The sequence below is a fragment of the Macrobrachium nipponense genome, chromosome 1, assembly GCF_015104395.2.
Source record: "Macrobrachium nipponense isolate FS-2020 chromosome 1, ASM1510439v2, whole genome shotgun sequence".
NCBI classification, from domain to species: Eukaryota; Metazoa; Arthropoda; class Malacostraca; order Decapoda; family Palaemonidae; genus Macrobrachium; species Macrobrachium nipponense.
This window is the reverse complement of record NC_087200.1, coordinates 87,711,470-87,726,048: the sequence shown is the minus strand read 5'-3', so window position 1 is coordinate 87,726,048 and position 14,579 is coordinate 87,711,470. Positions and strand designations below refer to the sequence as shown.

General features: G+C 44.4%; 1 protein-coding gene across 1 annotated transcript in view; it reads right to left on the bottom strand.

Annotated features, from left to right (window-relative positions):
- The window catches only part of LOC135219440 (trifunctional enzyme subunit beta, mitochondrial-like), a 229,820-nt gene extending 215,476 nt beyond the window's left edge, over positions 1 to 14,344 (bottom strand). Inside the window, exon 1 of the mRNA XM_064256218.1 lies at positions 14,207 to 14,344. Within this exon, the coding sequence (XP_064112288.1) occupies positions 14,207 to 14,261 (55 nt within the window). The 5' untranslated portion in view covers positions 14,262 to 14,344. The remainder of the gene's footprint in view (positions 1 to 14,206) is intronic.
- Between the last annotated feature and the right edge of the window lie 235 nt (positions 14,345 to 14,579).

Genomic DNA, 14,579 nt, shown 5'->3' with positions numbered 1-14,579 from the left:
AAGTTCTATTCATAAAAATGAGCATTATATAAACTGCCAGGTAAGTTCTATTCATAAAAATGAGTATTGATGCAATCAAAATTAAAATATGAAAATTAAAAAGAATACTGTACTTGTTCCACTTTCATACAGAATAAGTTTCGTGCCGAGCGCATTCGCTCGGCATCGAGCACACAGGTCAAAAAAATATAAATGAAAAAGAGTACTTACTTACAATTTTCATTCACACATTTCCAACCAAAATATATGGCTCGGAGCGAGCGCTCTCCCGCCCTCGGCACCGAGCACACACAATACGAGGATCATTCTGGGAAACTTTGAATTCCCGCACTTACGCCCTTCAGTCCCGGGACACTCGGGTAATCGGAGGACGTGGTGAAACCATGATCCTTTAATTCACAATTGAATTCAATGGAAATAAAGTTGAAATGATTGTACTTACAATTCAGTTTCACTAGATAAATAGAAAAAGAAAACACAACCATGCGAAAGCAACGACGATGAAGCGGGCAGAGAGCGATGATACACACGTCTACACGCCAGCAGGCCGTAAGCAAAAGTGATTCTTCACCTCCCAGTCGCGCGGTGCGCGCACTGACGGACAAGCAGTTAATTACCGAACCCCTTGTTCGAAAGCTTACGACCTATCCAGCTGCCGCTAGTAACCTTCCTATTGTAAAAGGACCGAAAGGTTTGTATCTCGTGTCGGAACAATAAAAGCGTTCAGGAGTTGCAGCACGCACTGAAGGCCTCCCTCCGCCCGATACTTCCTTTCCTCCTACCAAAGACGACGGCCGCCTGTGCGACATCTTGCGTCTTAGTTTGGTAGGAAAGCAAGCATCAGAGTCGAAAGAGAAACATTCCAGAGTTGCTGCCGGCACCGAAGGCCTCCCCCACTCCGATATTTCCTTGCCTCCTACCAAAGACGACGGCCGCCTGTGCGAAATCTTGCGTCTTGGCTTGGTAGGAGAGCAAATATCGGAGCTGGAAGGGAAGCGCTCCAGGCTGCTCCAGTGACTACATCCTGGCAGTTCTTGACGCTTGGCGTCCTGCTCTACTGGATGTTGTCTTTTCAGGGGTCTAGATTTCGAAGTCTGACGCCAGCCCCGTCTGGGTACTGTGTCGTCAGACGACGAAGAAAACCCTTTAACCTCGCCTTTCCAATGGCGAGGGTGAGCGTCCTGGGATTCGTCAACAGGTACGCTCGAGGGGACGACCGCTCGGGAGCTAAAACCTCTCGCCTCCCTTCGTCGGTCGACATTCCTTCTCACAGGGGTTGGTGAGCTTGGAAGCAGTCTAGGACTAGGAGCACGACAGGTACAAGCGGGCAAACCCTCCACTGCACTTGCACTTTTTATATCACTAGCCACTTTCAGATCTCTCACATTAGACCACAATTTCTCCCTATCCTCTGCAAGGGATTCTACCCTTTGTCCAAGGGCTTGAATGGCTGTCATCATGTCCTTTAATGTTGGACTCTTACCTGTTTCCGTAGTTGGATCTGGTACTGCTACTACAGACGAAGGATCAAAAGGTTCATTGAGGGATAGAGAACTGTCTACTCCTTGACCATCTTTGGAGGAGCGAGACATAGTACTCTTCGCTCTCCTTATTCTATCCTTCTCTAATTTTCGCACATAGCGGTAATACTCAATCCATTCACTCTCAGGCAAGTCCACACATTCATTACACCTATCACCCAACTCACAAATTTTACCTCTACATTTGCTACAAATAGAATGAGGGTCTATCGAGGCTTTAGCAAGCCGAGTCTTGCAACCTCTCACACACATTCTCACACTCGATGCAGTCAGTCATGTTGGGAATTATCAAAAGAGAGATCAAGCAAGCAAGGGTCAAAACCAACAATATCCAAATAAGTCAAGAAAAATGAAGTTTTTATTGTAAAACTAATATTGTAATACCTACCTCAACACCTGAATAAGCCCTGGTCACTTACCAGCCCGAACCCTCATTTATTAAAATTTACCAAATCTTTGGTTAAAATAAACGATCAGTGTTGCCAATCTCCTGGCAAACACCCTCGTTACCTAGTTACCAGCCCACCGCTGGTAGCCCTGCCTCACGGGGCCGGTCACACCTGCCCTCACGTCAATCTTAACTCAATAACTCTGTATGAGAGGGGAGGAGGGTGGGAATCATTCAGGTGTTCAGGTAGGTATTACAATATTAGTTTTACAATAAAAACTTCATATTGCAATACACCCCCTGAACACCTGAATAAGCCCGATTAACAACATTAATTTGGAGGTGGGGAATCAACTCTGCCCGGCCCTCCACTGTACCAGTTGTCAGTCAATATAATTAAGCACTCACCCGACTCATTTTCTTTACCAGAATGCATTTGGAGACGAGTACCCGAGTCAGTCTCAAGTTCCTTTGTCACTCGTCCAAACTAATCTCCCATGTGTGGCCTTCTAGGCCTCCCATGTGTGGAGGGAAAGACTCTGCACCTCTACTCTAAAGGTCAAAACTCATTGAGTGCAGGAGGGATACAAACCTGTTTCCTCTCAGGTGGCTCTGTGCCTCACCTGAGTAGAGGAAAGCTGAAGACCTCCCATGTGGCTCTCGGCCTCTCATGTATGGAGTGAATCTGAAGACCTCCCATGTGGTCTCTCGGCCTCTCATGTATGGAGGGAAACTGAAGACCTCCCATGTGGCCTTAGGCCTCTCATGTATGGAGGAGAAAACAAAAACGTTGTGGTTTCCGTCCATCGGTGCGTCTGCAACGGTGTCTTCGTTCGTAGCGCTGTCCTCTCCTGTAGTGTTGTACCTGCCTGTCTGTTCTGTGCCTGATAAGTGGAAGAATACCCTCAGATAGGCCCAGACCTGTTCTTTCCTATCTGTCCTAATACTTAGAATCCTCCTCCGTAATATGTCCTATCATGAATGCCACCTACATATCCCTAATATTTGCTCACTACTCTAATACTAATTCTGATCACTGACTCGTATAAACTAACGGTTATCCCCTATAACTGCTCCCGCTGCCACGAACGGACCTAAAGAAAACCCTTCGTCGGACTGAAACTGAACATCCCTCAAGTAGAAAGAAGTGAAAACCGAAACAGACTTCCAAGTTGCTGCCTGCAGAATCGCCGATACTGAAAAATTTCTTAAGAAAGCTGCCGAAGTTGCCATTCCCCTAATGCTATGAGCTCTGACTCCTGTCAACTCTGAACTATCTGAACCAGTTGACCCTTTAGTTATTGCCTGTTGAATGACTTCCCTGAGGAAAAAGCTGATTGCGTTTTTGGAGATCGATCTAGAGGGATTTTTGGGGGAAACGAATAAGGTTCTGGGTCTGGGTTTCAGTTTCTTCGTCTTATTCACGTAAGCTCTCAATGCTCTCACCGGACATAACCGCAACTCTTCCTCGTCTCCTCCCACGAAGTCGGTCAACGCTGTTACTCTAAACGACCTGGGAAGAGGATTAGACTCTGACTCTGTCTTGCTCTGAATTCGGAAGGTAAGACAGGAACAGATCCTCTCCAACCCACGAGATATCTCTGGCGATGGCTTGAAGTTCCCCTACTCTTCTAGCTGTTGCTAATGCTACTAGAAAGAGGACCTTTTTCATCAGTTCTTTCAGCATTAAACTCTCCAAAGGTTCAAAATCTGAAGACGCCAACAAACCTAAGACCATTGAAAGATTCCAGGGAGGTGCGTGAGATGGGGTCCTTGGCTTCTCGATCTTGAAAGACCTCAACAAATCATGAATCACTCTGCTGGAAGATATTTCAGGTAGATGGAAACGAAAAGTGCTACTAAGCATAGCTCTACACCCTGCAATTGACGAGTACGAGAGATTCTTCCTTTGTCTAAGAAAGAGCAAGAATTCCGCTATTTTTGGAATTGTAGGACTGGAAATAGTATGTCCCTGCGACCTGCACCAACTTCTATACATGGCCCCACCGCACTTGGTATAGTCTTCTTGTGGAATTTCTTAGACAGAGAGTAAGCTGTCTAGCCACTCCTCTGTGAAAAACCCGCTTCTCTTGCTGCTCGCTGGATAGTCTGGATGCAGCCAGCCTTAGCACTCGAAGGTTTTGGTGGAACCGATGAAAATGTGGCTGTCTTAAAAGGTCCTTCTCTGTGAGGAAAGAACTAAGGGGGGCATTATTAGCATTTGTAGAAGATCCGGGGAACCAAGATCTTTGAGGCCAGAAAGGGGCGATTAGGGTCATCTGAGTGTTTGAACAGTCCATGAGTTTCCTCAGTACCTGATCCAACATGCCGAAAGGAGGGAACGCATACACCTGCATCCTGTCCCATGACTGTAACATCGCGTCTGTTCCCGCTGACATAGGATCCGTCACCGGTGAAAAGTAAACCGGTAGTCGGTGGTTCTGACTCGTGGCAAAAAGATCTATCGTTGCTGGCCATCTTTTTAAAATGAGGTCTACTTCCTCCTGGACCAAGGTCCATTCTGCCCCCAGAACTTCCCTTGATCTGCTCAAGGCATCTGCCACCACATTCCTTTTGCCTGCAATGAATTGTGGTAGAATCTTTACCCTGAGTGTCTCGCACCATCTTAAAATTCTCTGTGCCACTTCGTTCAGATTGAAGGATCTTGTACTCCTTCCTTTTTCAGGTATGCTAATGCTGTGGAGTTGTCTGAAAACAAGGCCACTGTAAGATTTAACACCTGTTCCTCGAAGGTGCATAATGCCACCTCTACCGCCCTGAGTTCCCTGAAATTTATGGACTCTCTCCGATCCGGATCCCTCCAAAGGCGCTTGGGTTGAGTTCCCTCCAGGATTGCTCCCCAACCCTGATCCGAGGCATCTGTGAACAGATGAACTCCGGAATCGGAAGGTCTAACTCTACACCGGTGGTCAGATGATGTTCTTCTGACACCACCGAAGATCCTCTCGGCAAGAATCGTCCCAGCTGATCACTGCACTCTTGTCCCAGCGATTCCTGAGACATGCCTGCAAGGAACGCATCCGTAGACGGACCGAGGAACCAGAAGGGAGAGAGAGGATTCTCTCCAGGAGACTTGGCCATTCCGAAACTGGTTGTTTCTCTTGTCGACCTGAACTCCTCCAGTGGCCTAGTAACATCTCGACCCTCTCTGAGGTCGGGAAAGCCTTCAAAAGAGGCGTCTGAATCCTCATCCCTAAATAAGTCTTATCCACTGTGAAGGCACAAGATCGCTCTTGTCCTCGTTTATCCTTATACCCAACTTCACACATAAATCCAGCAAAAAGCTTGTCGCTCTTACTGCTTCTTTCTTGGAGTCCGCCTGAATTAGCCAGTCGTCCAGGTATCTTCTCATCCGAAAACCTTGACTGTGTATTATCTTGAAACTGGAGACATCACTCTCGTGAAAGACCTGAGGAGCCGTGGTCAGCCCGAAGCAAAGTACCTTGAACTGGAAGGTACCGGTGGACCCGAGAAACGAAGGAGCCTCCTCGACTCCTGATGAATTGGAATCTGGAGGTACGCATCCTTGAGTCCCACCGTCACCATCCAATCGTTTCTTCGAACTGACCTCAACACTGAAGCCACGGTTTCCATGTGGAATTTTGTACATTTCACTCTCTTGTTGAGCTCTGATAGGTCTATAATGGTCTCCAAGACCCTGACGCCTTCTTTGTGACGAAAATTCGACTGTAAAACCCTGGGGTTGGGGGTGCAGGCTCTATTGCCCCTTTTTGGATTAGAGCCTGAATCTCTTCTTCTAAAGCTATACCCCTGATGGATGAAGGAGCATAACTGTGCAGACGAATCGGTGTCTTGGAGAGTGGAGGAACCGAACAAAGAGGAATCTTGTACCCCTTCTCCAGCACCTCCAATACCCAACTGTCTGCATTGTACTCTCTCCAGTGGACGGTGAACTGAGAGGAGGCCCCCTAACTAGGTATTCCCAAGAGTGATGTCTCCTATTTGCGAAAATTCTTCCTCGAAGCTCCTGCCTTCGAGGAAAGTCGAGTGAGCCGACCTCTTCGCGAATCTAACCTTCTTTGGAGACCTAGAAGGAGAACGAGAATCTGATCGCCGCTGTACCTGGAGACGACATCCTTGTTCCTTTTGGAGATCTAGATCCTTGTGCTGCTACTCTGATTCAATGCTTGTTGAGACTCACTGTTGAGGTTGATGATACAAAATTCATACATATTGGTCACTTCCTGTTCGTTTAAATAACAAACTAGTCAATGCTATTGGAGAACGGGACAAAATCCTTTGTGTAGATCCGGGAAATGCGGGGGCAAATGACTAAGGTAAAGGTCTCGCCTTTTCTTACCAATGAATGTCGTTACACCCTGCCACACAATTTGCCTGGTGTGCCAGGCCCATGGAAACTGAAGTGATGAGTTATCAAACAGTCCAGGGTCTGAAGGAACAAAACCATCCTTCTTCAAGAACCCCATCAAGCCAGACAGTCCACATTGTGTGTGACAAGGCCTCCGTCTGATTCCCAAATATGTTTTCCAAGATAGCTGCCCCCCTTCAGAGAAACACTAACGAGCCTAGATGAAGCCAGAGATCTAGGAATTAACCCCTCAATAGATTCATTGAGAGGAACCCGAATCCCCGACGAAGGGTTCCCAGATACTCCATACAACGGCTTCCTTGGAGGAAGGAGCGCCGTGTCCTGCCTATAAGTCTACCACTGAAGCTAGTCTCTTGTCCGCCTCTTTCAGAGCTTGTTCGACTCTCCCGAACAAGGAAGTTTGTTCGAAGAGTACACTACGGGAGGTTTACTAGCATATAATTCCTCAAAAACTGAATGACTCTGCTGGAACGGTTGATCCTCTCCCTTTGCCTGTGGGAAAATATCCTGGATGAAATTAATCATCCTGCTGTATTCGCTGTCACGCACTTGACTCGAAAGATCCTCAACAGCAGCTGTGTCTTCATCCAACTCGTCTTCTTGGATTACGTCCGAAGGCCGAGCTCGCCCTGTCATAGAAGCGGACTGTACATCTCCTAAACCTACCGATAAATTCAACCCTTCACCACTTATACCAACCCCTCCGCCAGCCAGAAATATCGTCAATAGGCACAGGTGGATGACGAGGCGTATCGACACTTTGCCAAGACGGCAGTGTTGTCAACAGCTCAGGTGAGCTACTGTCCCAATGACTAGTCTGGAACGCAGACTGTCTATCAGGTGCAGTGTTACCGAATGCAGACGAACTCGACATCGTCATATTACGCGTCTCCTGTCTCGATGACGCAACAGTCGCGCTCGCTCCGCCCACCCTCTGGTTGCCAGATACTTCCGGCCAAGCAGCCTGAACACCTAAAAAATCTCCTGTCCTTAACCCCTTCCACCTTTCCTGTGTCCTTGCCCCTGCTACCTGTGTTTGTATGTTTCCTGCCTGTACATTAGTCATATTACCTACCTGGAGTGTTGACCATCCCGCAGCTACTGTCACTCTGCTACTCCTAACCGCCATATCTGGCACCTTCAGTACTCGATCCACTCTGCCTTGCGTCATAGCTAATGTACCCCGAGAACCTACGTCTACCGAAGCTTTAGAGACTAAATGGTGAATGTTACCAAGAGAAGCAATACCTGAATCTGAAAGGATATCCGAACCCAATGAACCCCCGCACGGTGGTTGACGAAAACCTACACTGTCAGTGCTGTCTCTTTGCCCTGACGAAAAACCAACGTTCATGCTCCTACCACCCCTTGCCAAAGAGCTAGCCATGTTACTGTCAGTCAATACAGTATTCCAACCTGACTCTCGGGTTGTGCGCAGTGAGCTCAAAGAACCCCCAAACCCTGCCGATATTGTCGTATCAGTCTTAGGAACGACTGAAGAGTAAGGATACATCCTAACAGATACATTTCCGTACTATTCGACCAAATCACCTGACCACTGACACCATCCGAGCAAGGAATACCGGAATCAGATACTCCCACCCGACTACTAGGAAAGGAATTGAAAAAAGTCGAAGAACCCTCAGAAATAGGAAACATAGAAGAAGGAGAAATAGAAACCCCTACTGATCCAGAAGGCATAGCAGATATCAGTTCCGAAGAAGTAACAGAAAAGGAAGAAGAAGAAGAAGGAAGGAGGAATGAGGAAGGAAGTTGAAACATAGATTCAGAAGGGCTACATCCCTCATTCATCTTCTTTAAAGAGAGCCAATAAATTGAAAAATCTCCACCTTGAAAATCAAAACTAAGATCATCTTCAAATTCAGGAAAATTCTTAAGCACGTGATTTCTGATGTCACTGTAGTTCATCAGAAAACACTGCCTAACTAGAGTTCTATACCCTTGTGATAACCCGAGAAAATTAGCATTGTACTCTGCTATATTTAGCCCTTGATCTAACCTACCCGAAGGACTGGGATTAACCCCCGGACCGAACGGAACTCGAGAAGAAGAAGGAATCTCCTCTACGAATTTATTAGTAGACGAGGACTGAATTACATTCTTACTAATACCTTTATCTGTTTTTCCCCGGGATGATAGACCCGAGGGAAAAATACAATCCGCTGGATCGAGCGGAGAAAGAACCCTGGTCATCTTTGCTTCTGGTCTTTCTTCTAAGGCTAAAGAGATCTTTTCCTCCACACCTGGTGCTATCTTCTTATCTGTCACTTTGTCTCCTAATTCTGATATAAACTTACCATCTTTGTTAGGGATTAAAGGGGAAACTGCTACTAACTCTGCCTGCTCCGCGCCAGGGGGGACGGCGGATCCTGCCCTGTGGGCTTGCGGATCCCCATAACCCCCAGCACCGGTTAGGGCTGGTTCTGGAACAGGCAGGGGAGCTGGAAAAGAACGATTAGTACTTTCAGTATCCCTATTGCTTGATCTATCTTCACTCAGCCTTGACATAAAATCAGTAAACAGAGACGTCATACTCGATGTCAACCTACTCTCAAGTTTCTTAAAAAGCACTGTCTCTAAATCTCTATCTTGTTCTACGTTAGACTCTTCCTGCCTACGCTTACTTTCTTGATACAGACCTTTTCCTATGTTTAAGATACCCTAACATTTGGTCCAAAGACCACTCCTGACATTCCACACATCTAGTCTTCACATTACATTGGACAGGCCTACAATTTACGCATAATGAATGACTGTCGTGTCTTAGGGTACTCATCCTCTTCTTGCATTGTTGGCAAAGACGATACGTCGTTGAACTTCCGCTCGTCGTTTTCTGTGATGTCGTGGCCGAGGATGCAGAAGTTGATGTCGTTGTCATAGCCTGTGTTGTTTCTTCCTTAGCCGAATCCATGTCTAATGATAAGGTATACAGAGCAATTCAAACCGTAATCCAAAGGAATGCGTAATTCGTCACCAAATTTAATCAATTCAACGGTGCAAATGAAGGCCGGGCAAGACCAAAAAGAAGTTCGCTGTGGATACGTCCGTACTCCACCGCGAACGATAAGTGATTGGCGTGAGAGGGCAGGTGTGACCGGCCCGTGAGGCAGGGCTACCAGCGGTGGGCTGGTAACTAGGTAACAAGGGTGTTTGCCAGGAGATTGGCAACACTGATCGTTTATTTTAACCAAAGATTTGGTAAATTTTAATAAATGAGGGTTCGGGCTGGTAAGTGACCAGGGCTTATTCAGGTGTTCAGGGGGTGTATTGCAATATCCAAATCAAGCAAAAGCCAAAGCCAAAGTGTACTTCACCAAATCAACTGCAAAAAACACGGGCTAAGCGAGCGAAGTTCCAACGATGTCACCGATAGCGGTGGCAGGGAAGATCTGAGGAATAGTTGGAATGGTTCTACGTACCTGGGTAGAGGGCGCACAGGTGGTGCACCTGACTACCCAATCGGCGATTGCCGCAAGTTTGGAAATTCTGCCGTGACGTCAGGGACGTAAGCTATATATATAACTACCAGGTGAGTTAGATGTTTAAAAATATGTTTTCAAGGCAGTTTTTTAATCCAATATGCTTCTCTCGCATTCCGGTCCTTTTTGTAACCAGCATCAATACCACGTCCTTTCCAGCCTTCCCAGCACTCATTTGAAACAATATTAGCGTATAGTATATGTAACGTTTATTAATATTACTCAAGACTGCTGTTGTAATCAGCACAATAAAACAACATTTTGTTGCCTATATTAGTGAAAGTATGAGATGTCTTAATCCCGGGGTCATGTTTGAGCCAAAATTAATTTTTACCTTGTGATCGATGGTTTTATTCTTATTGCCATCACAAATGAAACTCCAAAGTGTTTATTTGATTGTAATTATACACATTTTGTTCTTAATTCACTTCAATATGCACTTGAAATACATTAAGAGTGTGTTGGCAGCGAAGCCAGGCGGGAACAATTTTTGCCTTAATGAACAGGGTGTCCAAAAGGCTCAGTATACCATTACAAGAATTTATTGCTCAGAACCCATGTAACAGAGTAATGCAGTTTTTTGTAGAATTAAGTGCTCTGAATGTAAACTTGAATGTAGAACATTCTACAAAACTGCATTATTCTATGTTATATGGTTTCTGAGCAATAAATACTTGTAATGGTATTGGGACTTTATGGACACCCTGTACGTACATATGGCTGCCAAAAGCACCGGCGAGCAGACGCCAGATTAGTGATTTATGACAAAATTTTGTATTTTTTTATCGCACTTTTCATTGATTTAAGCCAATACTGTATTATTATTTTGACTTTTTTATTTTTTCATGATCTTTTTTATGCCTGAAATAAATATAACCTTTAATGCTTGCATGCTAGGAATGGGAAAATTTCATTGCTGCTAATTTAGTGGAGCTTCACACATATGCCGACGCATTTAGCTACAAACTGTTTTAATGAATTCTAGTTGTCATAGTAATGCAATAATGATAAAATTGCTATAATATGTATAAACTGCAAATAGATATGCTAATTTTACTTATTTCCACGGTTTTGTGTAAGTCTTATACCCAGTTTAGAGGGTAAACATATACCAATTGGCAATACTGATAAAAAATAGGAGCGTGCTTACAACACCGTAGATACTGTTCACAGCAAAACCATTGATATTTGAGTCAGGAATCTAGTTACTCTTTCAACAACTAATATTTTCGATAATTCTAGGCCCGCATCCCGCGGTAATGTAGACTTGGCAGTTGACGTTTTCCTATGTTATTTTACTTACTGAACAGAAATTTGAAGTATATAATATTTATTCAGCCAACTGTAATTAAACCTTAACTTACCCTTGAAGACTACATGAAGGTACAAGGGGTGCAATGTACTGATGTACAGAGTTCAAAGGTAAATAATAGATTACAGTAGTTACAGTCAACCAGCAAAGTATTACCTTAAACTCTTGTAAAGTAAGTAAAATAACATAGGAAAACGTCAACTGCCATAGCCTACTTCGACTGAACAATCTTTGAAGTTTTAGTTCGGGGACAAGAAACGTAAACAAACCGCCATATTTGAATTTTGGTAGGGGGTGTGGGATATGTAACCACCAGGGAGCCATATGTCTGGTAAGGGGAGGACGGGGTTAGGTTGGGTACTGGGATAGAAAGGCACAGGTGAGAGTTGGTAACACGTTACCTAACCGGGGGGCGTACCCCTTAATGAAAAGTAATCTTATATATATATAGTTATGATACTAACCTAACCAACCCAACCCAACCTAGCAGAACATGTTACCTGACCAGGGGGCAGAGCCCCCTGTACCCCCCCTTAAAGGAAGGCAATCTGAAACAAAAGCTCCCCTAAAACATGGGGCATGCACAGTAGGATTCAGCATCGTAATAGCAGTAATAATAGGTGGATTTGGGCTGTGTAACAGCTCCATTATTGGTTTATTTATCTCTTTATTTCAGCTTGTATTTTGTGTTTCAAATGTCATAAATAATAGGAAATAACACAATAACATGGCAAACCATTCCCCAAGTGTTTTACCCCGCCCATAACGACGGTTTCTCATCGGTCCCCCTTACCGTAGGATAGTTGTAATACATAATTCTCCCAAGTGTTTTACCCCTCCCAAAACCCACATTCCCATCGGTCCCCCTTACTGAACGATAGAGTTCAAAGGTAAATTACAGGTTAACTACAGCCAGCCAATAAATATTACTTTTAAATTCTTGTTCAGGGGGTAAAATTCTATATAAAAACGTCAACTGCCACCATCTACTTTGCTGGGGTATACGGGCTTAGATCTACCATATTTTCAAATTAATTATCATAAATACGTAATAAATTTATGTAATTCATAACCTTACACTGATGTTTAACTATCTCAAAATTATCCAGAGCACTCTTCTTCTTTCCTCCCAAAAAATCAAGTTTCCTTGGGCTCGAGGGCAAATGTCGTCAATGTTAACATTGTTGTGAAGAAAGTGTCCCAGCGTCTATGGGTATGATAGGTGTGCGGATTTAACACATGAAATGTAAAGTTTATTGACAAAAGTGACTTCGCTAACATCGAGATGGCGTCAATCTTCTACAAGTAAGGTGTTTTAAGTAAAAAATTTGAAAGTGTCATAGAGATGTCATGGAGTTAAGTTTGCACTGCGCATGGTTTGTTCATTAACCTCTGTTTAATCTTAAATTATGACATTATTTTGTACTTTGGGAGAAAACTCTTATTTCGAGAGGAAAGTAGAGGTCTCGAGGTGTTGCTTCCATAACCGATGACTCGTGACAGGTGTCCATCTCCGGTGTCAGGACGTGTTAAATAACTTTTACTGGAAGGTGGGTCAACGCGCAGGCAAGACTGGCCCAAGTAGTCCACTCGTTTGTTTCCCCTAGAGGTCGCGGTGCGTTGCCTGGATGGGCCACAACTCTTGACTGAGGCTCATGGTAGCGAATTCAAGTACTTTTTCGGGAAGGTGGTTGCATTCTGGGATCAGTGGCTGCTATGTCAACACTTGGTCATTTACCCTATGCGTACAAAGAGAATTTCAGCAAGCAATCACCCTACTACATAAGCTATGCTAGCCTAGATTTACCAATAGCTAGGTAGCTTACTACCTATACTCTGTTTTTTTTCATATGTCCATCCGCCTGTGGTGTTTTTGTATGGTAACACTGCGTCCCGGGCTTTAGATAGTTACGCTAAAGTGTAAGTTTTATTTGGTAAAAATAAAAGGATATCTGGGTGTACATTTGCAACTGAAAAGTGTTTTAATAATTTAGTGTATGCGAATTACACCGTTAATATTCGAAATAGGATATTATTATAATCGTTCAATGTAAGCTGAATGCAACTGTCAAAAGCCCGGTACGCAGTGTTACCATACAAAAACACCACAGGCGGATGGACAGATGGAAAAAACAGAGTATAGCCTAGTATGCCTACCTAGCTTTTGTTTAGTGTTAGAGCTACCACAGCAGAGAAATAGGTAGGCGTAGGCTAGACCAACCTCCACAAATAGTAGGCTACTGATATTTCTAAGTACCCAGCCTAAAAACTCTGCACAGACTGCAAGGAACGGTCCTGCAAATACAAAGCCACTGAGGATTGGGGGTCAAAAGTATTTTGCCTTGTTTAGCCTAGTACCTAAGTACTACTAGGGGTATCTCCTACTATTTCTACAGAAGCAGTCTGCACGGACTGCAAGGAACGTAACTGCGGATACGAAATCCACAAGGGATCGGGGCATCCAATGTATTTCGCCGTGTTTAGTACTGGCCCCTGGGGGGTTAATTACAGTCGTCCCAATAGCTATACTACCTAGTAGCTATTAGGTATACTACTTAAAATTCTTGTTCAGTAGGTAAAACTGCACAGAAAAACTGCAACTGCCATAGTCTAGGCGGCCACGGATAGCCTAAGTACCCAAGATCTATCCTACAAGGTAGTATAGGTAGTAGGTAGTCCCTGGGGGGTTAATTGCAGTCGAACGACGAAAAGTAGTCTAACAGGAGCCTAATTTCTTGATAAGCAACTAAAATACTCTGGATAGGTGCTAGCCTAGTCAGTTTCCTACCGTGAGATTAGCCTACCTACCTTGTAGGTAGGTAGCACCATGGCGTAAACTTGTCCTAGTACCTTATTCCAGTCTAAGCAGCAAATTAATCACACCCTACCCACTTTTGATGGAAACTTACACTTATTCTCAATAGCTAAATATTAAAATTCCCTTAAACTGAACCTAGCCTTGGCCTAAGCTAAGCCCTCGAGTAAAAGCAACCTTAGTTTTGCCACGGGTAGGTCGCACAACAACTCTTAAGTTATACTATTTTAAAATGCCAATTAAGTGAATAATCTGCAAGAATAGCAACTCATACTGACCATGATTGAAAGTATTAAGCAAGGAAGAAGATGTGAAAGCTCTGGCGATCGCCATTTTGCCGGTGGAAAGTTCCAATGGTGGTGGGGGTGGCCTGGGATGGGTTGTTGGATGGGGGTTTCGGGGGCTGTTGCCAGCTGACGACGAACGCGACTGAATTAAGTCATCCAGCCTTCAGATACTAGCTCAAACTTCGGTCTGGGCCATGTAATTCCTCCTCCAGTTCCATTTTTTTTATGATTGAGTTAGAGTGATGCCAGCAAATTAACGCTATTGCTCGTAAAATAACATGCATATTCTTTCCATCAAGTTCCTTGTTACAAACTTTTTTGAGATACTCTTCCCAAGTAAAATAGGAAATCTCTCACATTTCCT